Source organism: Chelonia mydas, chromosome 10, assembly GCF_015237465.2.
Source record: "Chelonia mydas isolate rCheMyd1 chromosome 10, rCheMyd1.pri.v2, whole genome shotgun sequence".
Lineage (NCBI taxonomy): Eukaryota > Metazoa > Chordata > Testudines > Cheloniidae > Chelonia > Chelonia mydas.
In genome coordinates, this window is record NC_051250.2 from 63,607,703 (window position 1) to 63,623,635 (window position 15,933).

General features: G+C 41.5%; 1 protein-coding gene across 6 annotated transcripts in view; it reads right to left on the minus strand.

Annotated features, from left to right (window-relative positions):
- Window positions 1-15,933, minus strand: part of FBN1 (fibrillin 1) — a 216,199-nt gene that overhangs the window by 22,238 nt on the left and 178,028 nt on the right. For all 6 annotated transcript variants that reach the window (XM_043524453.1, XM_037910538.2, XM_037910540.2 and 3 more), the window contains 7 exons: window positions 12,473-12,595; window positions 8,338-8,463; window positions 7,081-7,197; window positions 6,075-6,203; window positions 4,743-4,862; window positions 3,848-3,973; window positions 713-862 (listed from right to left, as the gene is read on the minus strand). In XM_043524453.1, the coding sequence (XP_043380388.1) occupies window positions 713-862; window positions 3,848-3,973; window positions 4,743-4,862; window positions 6,075-6,203; window positions 7,081-7,197; window positions 8,338-8,463; window positions 12,473-12,595 (891 nt within the window). The remainder of the gene's footprint in view (window positions 1-712; window positions 863-3,847; window positions 3,974-4,742; window positions 4,863-6,074; window positions 6,204-7,080; window positions 7,198-8,337; window positions 8,464-12,472; window positions 12,596-15,933) is intronic.

The following is a 15,933-nucleotide window of genomic DNA, read 5'->3' on the forward strand; positions in this document are numbered from 1 at the left end:
TCCCATAGATTTTTAAACTAACAGCCTAGCAAGGACTTAATGCTATTCTACCCAAAATTTAAAAAAAAAGATGCATTAGAAAACTTCAGAGTAGAGACTTATCTGACTTTCTTTCCATAAAATAACCCAGAAATGCTACAAATATTTTTTGAGAAACAGGTATGTTTATGCCTTTCTATAGCACAAAGGCCTTTACTTCATCAAAAGAAATATTAAGTGAGATGGTTACTACAGAGAATTCTTTGCTGGATGTCTAGCTGGTGAGTCTTGCCCACATACTCAGGGTTTAGCTGATCAGCATATTTGGGGTCGGGAAGGAATTTTCCTCCAGGGCAGATTGGCAGAGGCCCTGGGGGTTTTTCGCCTTCCTCTGCAGCGTGGGGCACGGGTCACTTGATGCAGGATTCTCTGCACCTTGAAGTCTTTAAACCACAATTTGAGGACTTCAACAGCTCAGACATAGGTTAGAGGTTTGTTACAGGAGTAGGTGGGTGAGATTCTGTGGCCTGCATTGTGCAAGAGGTCAGACTAGACGATCATAATGGTCCCTTCTGAACGTAAAGTCTATGATTCAAACAAAATAATCTGCTAGTCCTTGAGGAAGATCATTCTGTTTTCTAATTCCCACTTCTATGACTCTCAAAGTTATTGTCTGTCTTCTTTCAGTTCTGAGTGCCCATAATACCATGATTGCATTATATCTGATACGTACCATCTCCTTCCTCTGGGCAAAGCTCACATGGGTCGCCCCATCCTTCTCCTTGCAAGGCGCAGCAACATTCTTGCTTGGAATGGTTTCTGGATTTGGGAACTGAGCATTTGCCATCTTCAAATTTGGTAAAGCAATAACTCACTCTCAGATCTGCACAAACAAAAGCACATTATAATACAGCTCTGTATTAAAGACATTAGGACTTGGTGCAATTCGTATGTGAAAATCAAAACTTAAGCTAATTACAAAAGAGCTTCCATATGGATGATCTTAAAAAGCATTGTTGTGGCCAGTGGTTACAGGGGATTGAAACAGAAGAGAGAGCTCTCTCTCTACCAACCAAGGAAGAGAAGATCCATGGGAGAGAATTGTTTACTCTAGCCAGGGAGAAGAGGGGGGAGCTTCCCACTGCTTTAGAAGAGGAGGATGAGCTGTCCTCCTCCCAACCTCACTTTCCTTTCCTGCACCCCCTGAATATTAACTTAATTTATTTACATTCTATTATTAGAGCAATGATCTTTAGCTAATAAACCACGTGGAAACTAAAAAGCGTGAGTTAACCCTTGATGATAATGCTGTATGTAAAAAATAATCGAGTGGCAATTTTCAACAGCACTTTTTTCCTCCTCAATGCTTTACCAAATTAGAGATAAAGGCCCATTGGTTCTGTGGTACCACATTGTGCTCTTACATGTTGGGTAACCTAAACACTGGAACAAAAGTGAGATCGCAGAGCACATGCCTCCAGCAGGCAGACAGCTGGTAACTCCTTAGGTTGGCACTCAGACAGCATAAGGGTCAGCTGCAGAAGCAGCTGCTCATCCAGTTTTCTGGCTACAAGATCAGTGCTGGGCACTGTCCAGACTTCAGAAAAACTCTAGGTAATGTGAAGTTTTAAACAGAAGCTTGTTTGGCTCAGTATACTCAAAAAACCCCAACCTTCCGCTGAAAAAAACACATTGCTTTAAGTTCAATGTACAGAAATAAATTAATTTTCCTGTGACAATCCACATGAAACACCTGTCCTCTTTCAGAAAAGATAAGATGAGGTTGCATTATTTCTACAGTTATTTTCTTGACTTTGTGGGTGATTTTTCAGAAGAAGAGATTGATAGCACATGGGCTTTAAACAACAATGTAAGTGCGGCTACTATTTTCACAGTGCCAAACCAAATGTTTACTGCAGGTTGGATTCATCTCACCAAAACCACAATCTCATTTAGCTACCATGGGATGAAGAGCTCACTAGGGTTTCAACAAGCATCCCTGTCTTGGGCCAAACATAACTACAGAGATCCTGAAAGGTCTTGTCACTGATGATTCTTGCTGGGCCTACTGTACATTGCATTTGTGAAACTGGATATCTGTTTGTGAGTTTGGAAGTTTATATCTACTTGAGCTTCTTCAAAGTCTTTGAGATGTCCAGTAGTTTGCTGCACTTCTGTGCAGGCAGTAACAAGCCTACATCTTTCTATTCCTAGCTGTTCAGTTTTTGATCTCTTTTCTTAGTCAGTTCCATGTTTATGCTCAAAACACTGCACGTGATTCTGGTAGACAGGGCTGGATTAACTCTCCTGTGGACCCGGGGCTATTAGATTTTGTGGTGTCCATGTATACAAGTCTTTTTCCTAATTTAAAACAAAATTATCACAATTATGGCTTCAAGGCTATTAATGCTATACTAAACTTGCCTGTTAATTAACATAAAACCATTCTGTGGTTATATTTCAGTCTTAAAACATGTAGAATATAGTTAAGTTAATTCAAAATAGCCTACCTCTTACCTTACCAGCTGCTATATTAGTTTCTTTCTGGGAGGGAGTTTGGGTGCAGGAGGGGGCTCCAGGCTGGGGCAGATATTGGGGTGCAGGAGAGCGTGAGGGGTGTGGGCTGTGGAAGGGAGTTGGGTGCAGGGGGGGATTCTGAGCTCAGGCAGGAGGTTGGGGTGCAGGAGGTGGTGTGAGGTGTAGGCTCCGGCCGGGAGGCGCTTAGCAGAGGTGGCTCCCAGCTGGCAGCACAGCAGGGCTCAGGCAGGCTGCCGGCCTGCATGCCATGACCCCACGCTGCTCCTGGAAGTGGCTGGCTGCTGACGCGTCTCTGCACACCCCTGGGGGGAAGGGGACAGCGTGTCTCAGTGCGCTGCTCACACCCATACGCGCTGTCCCCACAGCTCCCATTAGCTGGGAACCAGCCAATAGAGGCTGCAGGGACGGTACTGGGGGCAAGGGCAGCATGCGGAGCCACCTCCCCTGACCCATGGGCCACAGAGATGTGCCAGCAGCCGGCCACTTCCAGGAGCGGTGTGGGGCCACGGCATGCAGGCAGCCTGTCTGAGCCCTGTTGCGCTACTGGACTTTTAGTGGCCCGGAGATCACGATCGACTGGCAGAGGCTCCAGAATCGACCAGTTGATCGTGATCGACAGGTTGACCACTTAATTATATATAATTATCGATTTATTTTTGCGGAGCCCCCCTTAGCCCGAGGCCCTGGGCTGCAGCCCCTAAAGCCCCTCCATTAATCCGGCCTTGCTGGTAGAACAAAGGCATCTAAATCCTTTTAAAGCAGAGGGTGTTTACTCTTCTTACAATGCTGCTTTCAAAGGTTCTTTTAGTCTTTTCTTTACCACATCTTCCTGGTGAGGAATAGCATGTATTTGATGCTACTTAACATCTGCTAATCCTTTTTCACATACACTCTGTTCTTTTTGTCTACATTAGTATTACTCTAATGTAAGCTCTTCTGTATATTCATCCTCAGCTCCCACTCCATACACTTTGTTCAAAGTTCAGAGTAGCCGCCTCAGTCTTTATTTTCACCTTTCCCCTCCTCTTTTAAGATTTCTAAACTTTTTCTCCAGGTCGGTGAGGAAAGGTTTCAAGGAGACAGGGTTCCGTTGCTTAACTCTGTGCCTTAACCATATCTTTTCACTCTTAATTGCTCCTCTCTCTCTTGTGCTGAGGAGACAGTGAGAGAGAATCTGGGACAGAGTACATAAGCATGAAGCTTTCTTTTTGAAAAACCACTATTAGATTCTACAGCCTCTTTGTTACTTTAGAAACAGGCATCTAGTAAAGTTTTTAATAAACCCAAAGCAAATAAATATATAAAGACCAAAATGTATAAAATAACTTGCCTTGGCATCTTCTTCCTGTGGAAGACAGTACAAACCCTTCAGGACATAGGCATGTGAAGCTGCCTGGAGTATTGCTGCATGTACCCAAGGCACAGATTTCTGGTTCTTCTACACACTCGTCAATATCTGCAAGAAAAGGAACACAATACTTCAGCAATCAAAACTGCTGTATTGGCAGCTGCAAAACACAAAAGGTAACTGACAATACCCAGCACAGTAATTGAGATCCAGCAGGTATTACACTGCATAGTTTCAGCTGAGAGCAAATCCCTGTGCCTTAACGACAATAAACTTTAGCGCTCTATTCATAATAAATCCAGGTGTGCAATTTGGGACTAACTTCCAAAGATGTTTTCAGTGGGCATGCCCACAATAATGAGACATCTCCAGGCCATACAGGCCTTTAAAAATGTCTTTCCGGGGGTCACGTCCTCCAGTCTTTGCTCAGGCAAAACTCAAGAGGGATTTTTGCTTGAGTAAATACTAAGTGATGACAGCACAGGCTATCTAGCATTTCACATTACCAAGAGAAAAGTAATACTGCGTATTTAGATACCATAGCGATAGGTACCTAGACAGACTAATGGGTTGCCCCCCAAATGAGTAAAAGTCTCTGTGGCTGCATAGCCTAGAAGGATTAATTTAATTATCTATTTTTTTAAATCAATACCATTTATACTTTATCATACATATTATACTGTACACATGTACATAAACTTTACAGGATACTTAATTTTGTTGGAATTATTTTATTTTATGATTAGGTTCAGACACTTGACAGGGGTCAAAAATGACACGTCAAGGCCTAAAGATAGGCATGACTATACATATTATTAGGACTGAGAGCTGATTTTGACCAGGCTGCCATTATGAAATACGAATGACCCTTACATACCTTCACACCTGTCATTTTGCAGAACGTATCCAGGAGGACAGATGCATCTATATGTCCCATCCAGGTTCTGGCACGTGCCAGGTGAGCATCTACCAGGCTCCACTGCACACTCATTGATATCTGCAAGCAAAGAAATGAAGGAACAATATTCAGAACAGTTATTGAGGCAGCTCTAATCCTGCTCACATCAAGTCAAGTGCAAAACTCTCGGTGAAAAGAATGGGAGCATCTATCACTCGCAGGGCTCTCTGAGGGCAGGGAGGCAGTCCTTTTTCACAAGGAGTTTAATGTGCTTATAAATTATCTTATAAATCAAGAAAGACGAAAGATTCCTCAGCCCAAGAATCAATATCAATTCATCCCCATGTCAGACATGGACAGGGATATAAGTGGATTAAATGTATCTGGAAGGGAGCAGGCACCCAAGAAGTGTGAAGTGCCCCCATATGCTGAACACTTTTATTAAGCACCCGAAGCCTTCTGTTACGCTGCTCCCTGTGCCTTAAACAGTCTCCACCACCTTGTCCTCCAAGCATCCACCCTCACCTTCTTTAAAACTGGCCTCCTCCAGGAGTCCTGCCTATCTTCTTCCCTTCACCGCTAATTCCCCACCACCTGCCTTTCCTGATCTGTTCTGTGTCCTGTTGTCTTGCTTTGATTATCTGCCTTACAACCTGATCCTGAAAACACAACTGCATGTATACTTACTTTTATGCACAGTGCCATTGAAATTATACAAAGGAGCAACCATATGGGTGGGAGAAAGGCTCTGCTGGACCAGGCCCCTATGCAAGGGTGCGTGCTGGCCAGGAAAGGTGTCATACTATACATTTGTAAAGTGCCATGGTGATCTAGAGAGCTATGTACATTCTTATTAAGAAGAATCAATAACTATTATAAAAGAATGAAGTAAAATCGGACTCCGATGAAAGGGGAAGATCTGGGAAAGTCACTGGACCTGTTTGTTTCCCTCAAATATATGCAAGATGTTTTTTAAAAAAGATTACACGCAATGGCCTGCAAGGTATTTGACCCCCCCCCGCCAAAAAAAAAGAAAAAGAAATCCCCAGAGAGGAGACAAAGGTAGTTTTAGCCAGTCCTAGAGCAAAATTCCTTCCTGGCTGTGTGCACAATAACTTAATGAGTATTTCAAGGAATACAATATTACAATGCAGCATGCTACCACAGTATTTGTGCTTTTCGACTAGAGCATAGTGATAGCAGGGGAAGTTCTTCTCTAACCTGCCTTTTTCTCACCATTTTACCTGGGAACATGTGCTGAGGATTTACGGTCCTCTTGCCATAGTAACCAATGCTAGATTAAAACCTCACCCACACAGGTCCTGCCCTCGGGGGACACCTCATAGCCATCGTTGCAAAGACACTGGAAAGACCCAACTGTGTTTATGCAGCGGCCATTCCTGCAGAGCATCCCATTTCCACTTGCACATTCGTCCACATCTAAAACAAAAAACTAACATGAGAAATGCATGGCGAATATCCACAAAGATTAAATACACGTAAGAAGGAATTCTGTTTATTAAACTGACTTTCATCCTCACAGCACAATATTGATACATTCAGGGTGGCATAATTATTTATCTGTCTCTTTATCCCCAAATGTGGGCCCTGATTCTTCTAAGGGATATGCACACGTGCGTTCTTTCTCCCACCTGGAGCCCCATTTGCATTCAGTAGGGCCACAGACAGACAGCCTTTCACACACTAGAATCCCATTACTTGCAGAGATTTTAAGTCCACAGTATTCCTGTCCCTTTCTGTCATCTCCTGAAGAAAGTCAAAACAGTTTTCTTCTGTATCATAAATATTTTTGCTTTCCTCAAAAACTATTGGGAAAAAATTGCAGCCAATTTATTGTTTTATGGGATTCTTAGATAGATAGATAGATAGATAGTTAGATAGTTAGATAGATACTTAGAAGTGACTGTATATTCGGAGGCATATGTTCAAGTGGCTGCCAGAAGAGGGGAGTAAATTACATAGCAAGAGATTAGAGAGACAAGGTGGGTGAGGTAATATCTTTTATTGGACCAACGTCTCTTTTATTTTTATTGGTTCAATAAAAGATATTACCTCACCCACTTTGTTTCTCGAATATCCTGGGACTGACACGGCTACAACTACACTGCATAGAGTGTGAGACTGATAAACTGGCTTCCAGAGCAAAGAAATTGCTCTTTACCTCTAATTGTATTGACTATACAGCTGGGATTTGAATTCACTGGAAAAATATGGTGTTTATGACTATGTAATTAGAATAACAGACAATCTTAGAAAACCTGGACTGGTCTCAGCAACAGTTTTAGTACCTCCTTACCTATGCAGTCATTATTGTGTGAGAGAATGAATCCATTGTCACAGCGGCAGTTGAAAGAGCCGACGGTATTTCTACATGTTCCATTGCCACATGGATCTTTTTCACACTCATTAATATCTATGAAAGAAAAGCAGCAACAAGAACTCCTGTTACTAACTGATAGTGAAGAGGGAGGCCAGATAGCCAAACAATGTGCAAAGAAATGAACTAATCCTGGATTACTAAAAGAGCAAATGGGAGAATAGAGATTAAGCTTCCCTAAAAAAAAAAAAAAAAAAGGAAGATATGAGACAGGGTTATACATTTGACTGACAATGTCAAAAGATGGTTTTTTGAGCAAGGGCTGATCCACAACTTGTTTACATGCAGCTTCCATCTTGCCGTTTCCAAAGGAGGCATACATTAACCTTGTCTATAAGGGATCTGCTGTCTTCCCAAGGGCTTTTAGGTGGCTAGCCACTTCTAACCCAGACACGCCCAAAATCTCAGTAAGAAAACTGGGTGAAACCCAGAACAGAGGGTGCATTTCTTCTCTCCCACTCTAATAATGTCCCCATGGAAAAGGGACAAATTGGCCCGAATCTGACTAGTTTTATCTGAGATGAGCACTACGCAAGCAAATGCTTAGAAGGCTTAGATGCAGTAGAGTATATTCTGAATTCACTGATTGCATAAGTGGGCACAAGTCCTCTGAAGTCAGCAAGTAATTTGGCCCTAAACCTGAAGCTTTCAAAGGGCTTAACATGAAAGTTCTTGTTTTACTTAAACAGCTTTGCTTCTGCCTCGCAGGAAATCAGTCCTTTACATGCTTCAGCATTAGACAGTTTTACAATTATTGCATTGCAATGTTGCATTATTAATCTGTGGAACTCATTTCCCCGAGGTATGATTGAAACCAAGGGGTTAGTGAAATTCTAAAAAGGATGGAATATTTATATGAAGAACAAAAACATCTCTCTACAGCTATGTTAGGTAGGATACTTTTTTTTTTTTTAAAGTCATAAGCACTATATGCTTCAGAGTATAAAACAATCACTAGCTGATGCAGAATAAACTTAGCCAATGGTCAGTTCTATCCATAATTGTCAACAAGGTGTTGCTTGCTCCTTTTTCTGAAGCATCTATTACTGGTCACTGTCAGAAGCAGGTCACTGGACGAAAAGTGCCACTGGTCTACTCAGATCTGGCAATTACTATGACAGAGAAAAGGCCTCAAACCCCTTACTCATTAATCTAACAGCATAACTTGATACTTGCCTATGCACATCGTTTGGTCAGCATTGGTTTTGAATCCCGAGTGACATATGCAGTAGAATCCTCCAACAGTGTCAATACACTGGCCATGGCTACAGATATTGGGAATTTCTAGGCATTCGTTGCGATCTGTAAATAAAAGGCATCTGAAAATTGTTCCATAAACCACAAAGCCAGAAACAAACTATAAGTGGCAACTATGAAAACTAGTATCCAATTCATGATTCTAATTTAAAATGACAATTATTCTCTCATGGCAATAAAGTACTAATTTGTTAACACAAAATGGAATATTCATGGTAAATTAATTTTTGCAACATTTGCAGATTTGGAAAATAATTGGGAAAAGTTACTTACAAGTGACTATTTCTAGCTACAGCAACAGGGCACAATGGGAATAAAAATAATGCAATGTAATTGTGTAGGAAAATCTCTCTTATGCTGAATTAAACAGCTTGTAAACAAAGACAATAAACAATTGTGCAGTGGTTTGGGAGGTTTAAGAGCTTTATCTGTTATGGTTATACATACTTCCAGAGGAAAATACTACTTGCTTGCAGACATGTTTGATTATAGTACTGAATGTAATATGATCACCTTGATTAACTATCAGAGAACTCATACAAATGAGAAATGGAGCGAACACTGGCCCTTCCCTGCACTAGGCTCTCAGAAAGCCAAAATCCAATGTGCAAGCAGAGTGGTGCACAAATAATATGGCTACAGTGGTGCACCCAAGTATGGTTGCATCTAAATCTCATCTAAAGTGACATTACGTAAACCACGATCAATGGGAGTGTGATTAGCTTAAAACAGGGACATGCCTGGCAAATAATTTGGACAGCACATTTCCTGACAGTAGCCACAAATGCTTAATAGCACCATCTTGCACAGAAGAGCAACAAAAAGTACCATACCATGCAGTGCTGGCCCAGTGCATGACATGCTGATTTCTGATAGCAGGATGTCTTTTGCACCAGTTGGATATGTGACTACTCACTGCTACCCTTGCTGTGAATGCTTTCCTCTGTAAGTTCAGGATTTAACCAGCAGTCAGAAAAACACATATAAAGAAGCAGAATGTTTACTATTCAGCACATTTCTCCCCATAATAAGAGGAAGTAGAGATGGAAAAAAATCTAGTAAGGTGATCTTGTCTACCTCCATTCCAATGAGGGCTGGTTCCATTCAGTATACTCCTAAGTGTTTTGTCTATTCTCGTTATAAATGACTCAAGAGATGGGGTACTCCCTTTTCTCTTCAAAGCCATTTCACAATCTAACAAATGTGGCTAATTAGGTAAATTTTTCCTTATATTCAGTCGAAAGAAAGAAGCAGCTTCTTCCTGGTGATGGAGAGATCCATGAACAGGAAGTCCCCTGTTCTGTCTTCACAACTTTCAATGTACTCCAAAGTTTGGAGTGCATTCAACTTTCAATGCACTCCAAACTTTATGGCCATCATAGACCCTGGGAGCTTCTTTTGTGATGAACACAGAACATTAGGAACTGGGAAGCAGCACTCTCTTAGGCATTATGAAAGAAAGTTGGATGCAAATTATTATCTTGCCATAACAGGTAACACCTGAAGAATTCTATTTAGATACTGAGAGGAGTAACTAGCTCAATCTGTCTGAGGCAGCAACGGGTCATATTTGGATATAATAGCACACAACCAGTTCTAGTGATACCATTTTCCATGCAGTGGCTGCTCTGTGGGCCCAATCCTACAAGGTGCACAGCACCCTAAACTTCCATTGATTTCAGTAAGGTTGCCAGGCACTTTTCTCAGGGCTTTGCTGGATCAAACCCTTCATCAAACACTTTTATTTTGACTGTGATTGTTCCACCTTATTTTCACTAAATATAAAATAAAAGCAAAATACAGGGAAGTAATGCTTGTGCCAATTTGTATTAGGGTATTGTGGCTCATATCAGAACCTTCCCTGGTTTTCCTGTTCTGTTAAAATGAAGGAATTACAACAACAATCATGTTAACAACATGCTAAATATTTGCACATGTTGCCATGTATCTTAACAAAACAAGCTTTAGTTCTCAAAGTGATTTTCTTTTCTGCCCCTACACCCTTTTCCCATGAAGGTCTCGTAAAACAATGCAAAACTGCACTGCAGTGAAAAGTGCACTTCCTAAAACTCAAAAGCTTAGAAGCAGAAAATCCAAGGAAAATGTTATCAAGTTCCTTTGTAATTATTATTTTGTCCAGAAATGTATACAATGTTTACAGCCACTTGGCACACAATCCCGTATAGAACCTTTGCAATTCTTTAAATAATCAAGATAACAAGAATACCATTCTTGCTATGATGTCATCCTTGGAAAACAGAGTGAATGGAACAGAGAACTGTAGTCCCAGTCAAATAAGTATATTAAAATAATCTCCAGAGTCTTGTTTAAGTCTATAAAAGTGTGAAAAGCTTCTTAAACTTTCTAAGCTAGCTATTGAACATCACCTAGCAGATCACCTTGTCATCAGAGACTACTAAAAGACAGTGATTATTTGTGAAAATCTGAGTGGTAAATAGTGTGCTAAAACTAATGTTAAGATTTTGTCATGGTTATTTTCAGTGAAAGTCACAGACAGGTCGAGAGCAATAAACAAAAATTCACAGCAGCCCATGACCTGTCTGACTTTTACTAAACATAATCGGGGGGATGGGGAAAGAGAGGTGTGTGTGTGTGCTGGAACCCCATGGTGGGGACAACTGACAGCCCGAGCCTTGCCAGGAGGGTGTGGGAACTGCATCGCCACAGTGCAGGGCACATGGCCTTGGCTGAAGCCGTGGGGCGGGGGCACACGGCCCCAGCGGCAGCCATGGGTATATAGTCTCCGGTCCCAGCTGTAGGTGTTGACAGCTGAAGCCGAAAAAGTCACAGGGTCCGTGACTTCTGTGACTAAATCGTATCCTTAGCTATACACATTTAGCAAGTGATAATGCAAACCACAGTAATTATGTAGAGGAAGGGGAAAATACTGCACTTTCCCTGAGATGTTTTTGAATTTTCAGGGCCAGATAACAGTAGTTTTCCTTGGCTTTACCTCCACAGATATATCACAAATGAAAGGTTAAGCACAACAGAGTTCAAGGAAGGAGCTTTAGGGATAGATGGGCACAAATGGCCTATTTAGAAACCTAACTGCCACTTGTGCCTTTGAAAATCTAACTGTTAGTCTTCATGAATTTTCTGACTGTAACACTGACCATGTAAGTTCTTCTAGTTCAGTTTATTCTTAGTTTCATTTTCATTTTTAAGGTTAATTAAATAAAAGCTAGAAAAATATTATGTGTCCATGTATGAGATTCAAATAATCTTTACGTGCTGTATGATACTACTCCATAGCCAGACACTGTGGTCTGTTATGGAGATATATGCACAGGGTCCATCCAGCTAACACTAGTCACGCAGTAAGCACTGTACTGAGTGCAAGTCAAGGCCAGATTTTACTTGTAACCAATAATGAAAATACTTTATTCAGTGTTTGATTCAAAGGATATACTCTTTTGGCAGATGACATTTCAAAGCCCCTCTTTGGAAGTTCTCTGGTTAGACTTATTTTGCAATCACACACCTGAATTTTTGCAGGCATGAAGTGTATTAACCATGAGAGAGATAAAAAAGCAGAACATTCATCAAAACCTTTATATATTGTTAGAAGGCAGGTCCTTACAGCTCAAAAATATAGTCTGCACACATTCCAACTGAGCAGTGGTCCCCAAACTGTGGGGCACTCCCTCTATGGGGGTGTGGAGGAATGTCCAGGGGAGCACCACCCAGGCCCACTCTGCCCCCAGTTCCGCTCCGGCCACAGCCCCAGCTCTCAGCCCCTGGCTACAAGCCCGCTTCCGGCTGCAGCCCCCGGCCCAGGGTGGGGGCGGACCAGGTGGACACATTCCATTACTGGTAAGGGGAGCACGAGAGGAAAAGTTTGAGCACCACTGCAACAGAGGGTTGTTGAGGGGAAAAACCTATCTTCTCCCTACATTTTTATCATCATATTACTTTAGAGTGACACAAACACTACAGCCTTTGTTAAAGAAAAAATATGATTTTAAAGGTTTTATTTTTAAAGCCACTATCTACTGCATACTGAGATACAAACAAGCCTGGAAATACTCACCAGCGCACTGGCCTGTTGACGTGAACCTATAGCCGGCTTTACACTCACAGCGATAGCTGCCAGCCGTGTTGACACATTCTGCATTTCGTTGACACACTGGTCCATTCTGGCATTCATCAATATCTATCAATGCAAGACAGAATATGATTTTTAGGATAAACTGACCATGGACAAGAAAACAAAATGTATTTTTAAACTCAAAGGGATGCTCTCTTACCTACAGTTAAGGAATTTTTTTGTTTGGTACCAAAGGTATTTTTTTGTATTTAATGTATTTTTTTAAATGCAGAGAAAAATACTTCAATGAGAGAAGATTTTTGGTTGGATTTAAATATTTCCCCACCATGATTCTGAACGTGCATGCAATCCATCACTGAAATTCATCCCTTTGCAGGTAGCCAATAGAAGGCTCTTTTGAAATCTATGGGCCTTTGGCTGGCACTCTGACCATGGGTGAATTTCAACCTGTGACCCCAGTCCTGCACTATGAACCCTGCAGGTGAACTGCTGTGTCCACACAAAGATCCACTGAAGTCTCCGAGGTTCCACACTGATCACAGTGCAGGATTGGAGCCCAAGTGTGTAACTCTCAATGACTTTAACAGGAGTTCAACATAATAGTGACATGCAAATAAGACTTTTAATACAATTCTTTCAGTTTTTAATAACCTTAGACTCTAGTAAAAACACAGGTGAGGACAGTTAGGAAAAAAATCATTTTCACCCAACAGTTTTTCTTTGAAATATTTTTTTTTCTTTTGAAAATTCTTAAACTGAATTTAATTATTAATTCTTTACCTGCAACTTAATTGATAAGATTTTTGTTTTAACTAATTTTCCTCCCTGCTGCCTGCCAGCAGAGCAGATGAGCAAATGACACATTTTCCATCTGTAATATTAACCAGTGTCAGTTCCAGTTTATTTACTGTGGGTGGCTGGGGGTTGCATGGGACACACCCATTTACAATAGCTGTACTGTTGTATAGAATTCCTAAAGGCGAACAGGAACTGAAATACCTGCTGTCATGAATAATGCAAGCACTAGCTACCCACAAAGAGGAAGACAGCATTAGAAAGAAGAGAGAGTGTGAGCCAGCCTGGTAGCTAGGGGTAGTAATGTGTAATAACGAACATGCGACCTGGGCCTGAATTTGCATTCTCAGTCCCCAAAAAGGCAAGGGCTGGAAGCATTACAGAGGCAACATGTGCATTTTTCCAGGGGTGGAGTGTTACCTTGGTTATTCAATAGCAACACCTGGGCAGCAGCAAGTGAGTTCTGAAAGCATCTTGCTTTAGCTCCCCTGACTGGCACACACTGTGGTGGGGGAAGGGGTGCACACAAGAAGGTGAGGAGTTATACGAAGAAACAGATAAGGACTTCAAGAAACTAAAGTTTTATTCTGGGTGGCCTATTGCCAAGTGCCTAGCTTTCATGGACTTGTCAGCTTCCCTAGAAGTGCTTCGGTCCTCTTGGGGAGGGTATATTGTTCCCTGGAAAAGTTATTGCCTCCTGGCAGCTGTGTGAAACGGAGGAGATATAGTACCCAAAGCAACTCAGCATTATTCTTCATGAAGAAAATACAAAGCATTTTGTTTGCGTTGTAGCTGTGTTTTTTTAATCATACAGTAGGTTTAAAAAGATATATTTTTCATTCCAGATACTATTTTGAAACTTGATAAATGCATCAGCCACATCCCTTTAAAGAGCATCAGCTAACCTATGGGACATAGCAGATACTCATGCGGACAGACAGTGTGATCTAACAGAAAGAGAACTGGACCGGGACTCTGCAGACATGGGTTCTATTCCCGGATCTGTCACTGACTTGCTCAAATATGAAACGGCAGAACTACTAACTGTGGTATGTAACTGATCATTTAAATCGGCTTCTGTACCAGATGACTGGAGGATAGCTAATTTTTCAAAAAGACTCCAGAGGCAATCCTGGCAATTACATGCTGGTAAGCTAACTTCAGTACCAGGCAAACTGGTTGAACTATAGTACAGAACAGCATTATCAGACATGTAGATGAACATGATTTGTTGGGGAAGAGTCAACATGGCTTTCGTAAAGGAAGTCATGCTTCACCAATCTATTAGAATTCTTTGAGGGGTTCAGCTAACATGTGGACAAGGGTGATCCAGTGGGTATAGTGTACTTGGACTTTCAGAAAGCCTTTGACAAGGTCCCTCACCAAAGGCTCTTAAGCAAAGTAACCAGTCATGGGATAAGAGGGAAGGTCCTCTCATGGATCATTAACTGATTAAAAGACAGAAAACAAAGGGTAGGAACAAATGATCAGTTTTCAGAACGAAGAGAGATAAATAGTGGTGTCCCCCAGGGGTGTGTACTGGAACCAGTGCCGTGCATCATATTCATAAATGATCTGGAAAAAGGTGTAAACAGCGAGGTGGCAAAATTTGCAGATGATAGAAAATAACTCAAGATATTTAAGTCCAAAGCAGACTGTGAAGAGTTACAAAACGATCTCACAAAACTGGGTGACTGGACAACAAAATGGCAGATGAAATTCAATGTTGATAAATGCAAAGTAATGTACATTGGAAAACAATCCCAAATGTATGTACAAAATGATGGGATCTAAATTAGCTGCTACCATTCAAGAAAGATATCTTGGAGTCACTGAGAATAGTTCTCCTAAACAGCCACTCAGTGTGCGGCAGCAGTCAAAAAAGCTAGCAGAATGTTAGGAACCATTAGGAAAGGGATAGAAAATAAGAGAAAATATCATAATGCCTCTATATAAATCCATGGCATGCCCACACCTTGAACACTGCATGCAGTTCTGGTCACCCATCTCAAAAAAGATATATTAGAATTGGAAAAGGTACAGAGAAGGGTAACAAAAATGATTAGGGGAATGGAACAGCTTCTGTATGAGGAGAGATTAAAAAGACTTGGACTTTTCACCTTAGAAAAGAGACGACTAAGGGGATATGACAGAGGCCTATAAAATCGTGGCTGGTGTGGAGAAGGTGACTAAGGAAGTGTTATTTACTCCTTCACTTAACATGCAAACCAGGGGTCACCCAACGAAATTAATAGGCAGCAGGTTTCAAACAGACAAAAGGCTGTACTTCTTCACACAGCGCACAGTCCAGGGGATGTTGTGAAAGCCAAAACTATAACGGGATTTAAAAAAGAACTAGATAAGTTCGTGGAGGATAGGTCCATCAATGGCTATTAGCCAGGATAGGCAGGGATGCAACTCCATGCTCTGGGTGTGGGAGTGGACGACTGGGGATGGATCACTCAACAATTGCTTGTTCTGTTCATTCCCTCTGATGCACCTGGCATTGGCTGCTGTCGTAAGACAGGACACTGGGCTAGATGGACCACTGGTCTGACCCAGTATGGCCGTTCTTATGTTCACAACCACCACAGAAAATGAAGGAAATCCATACCATAATCTTTAATTGTTTCCTGACAGTGACTAAG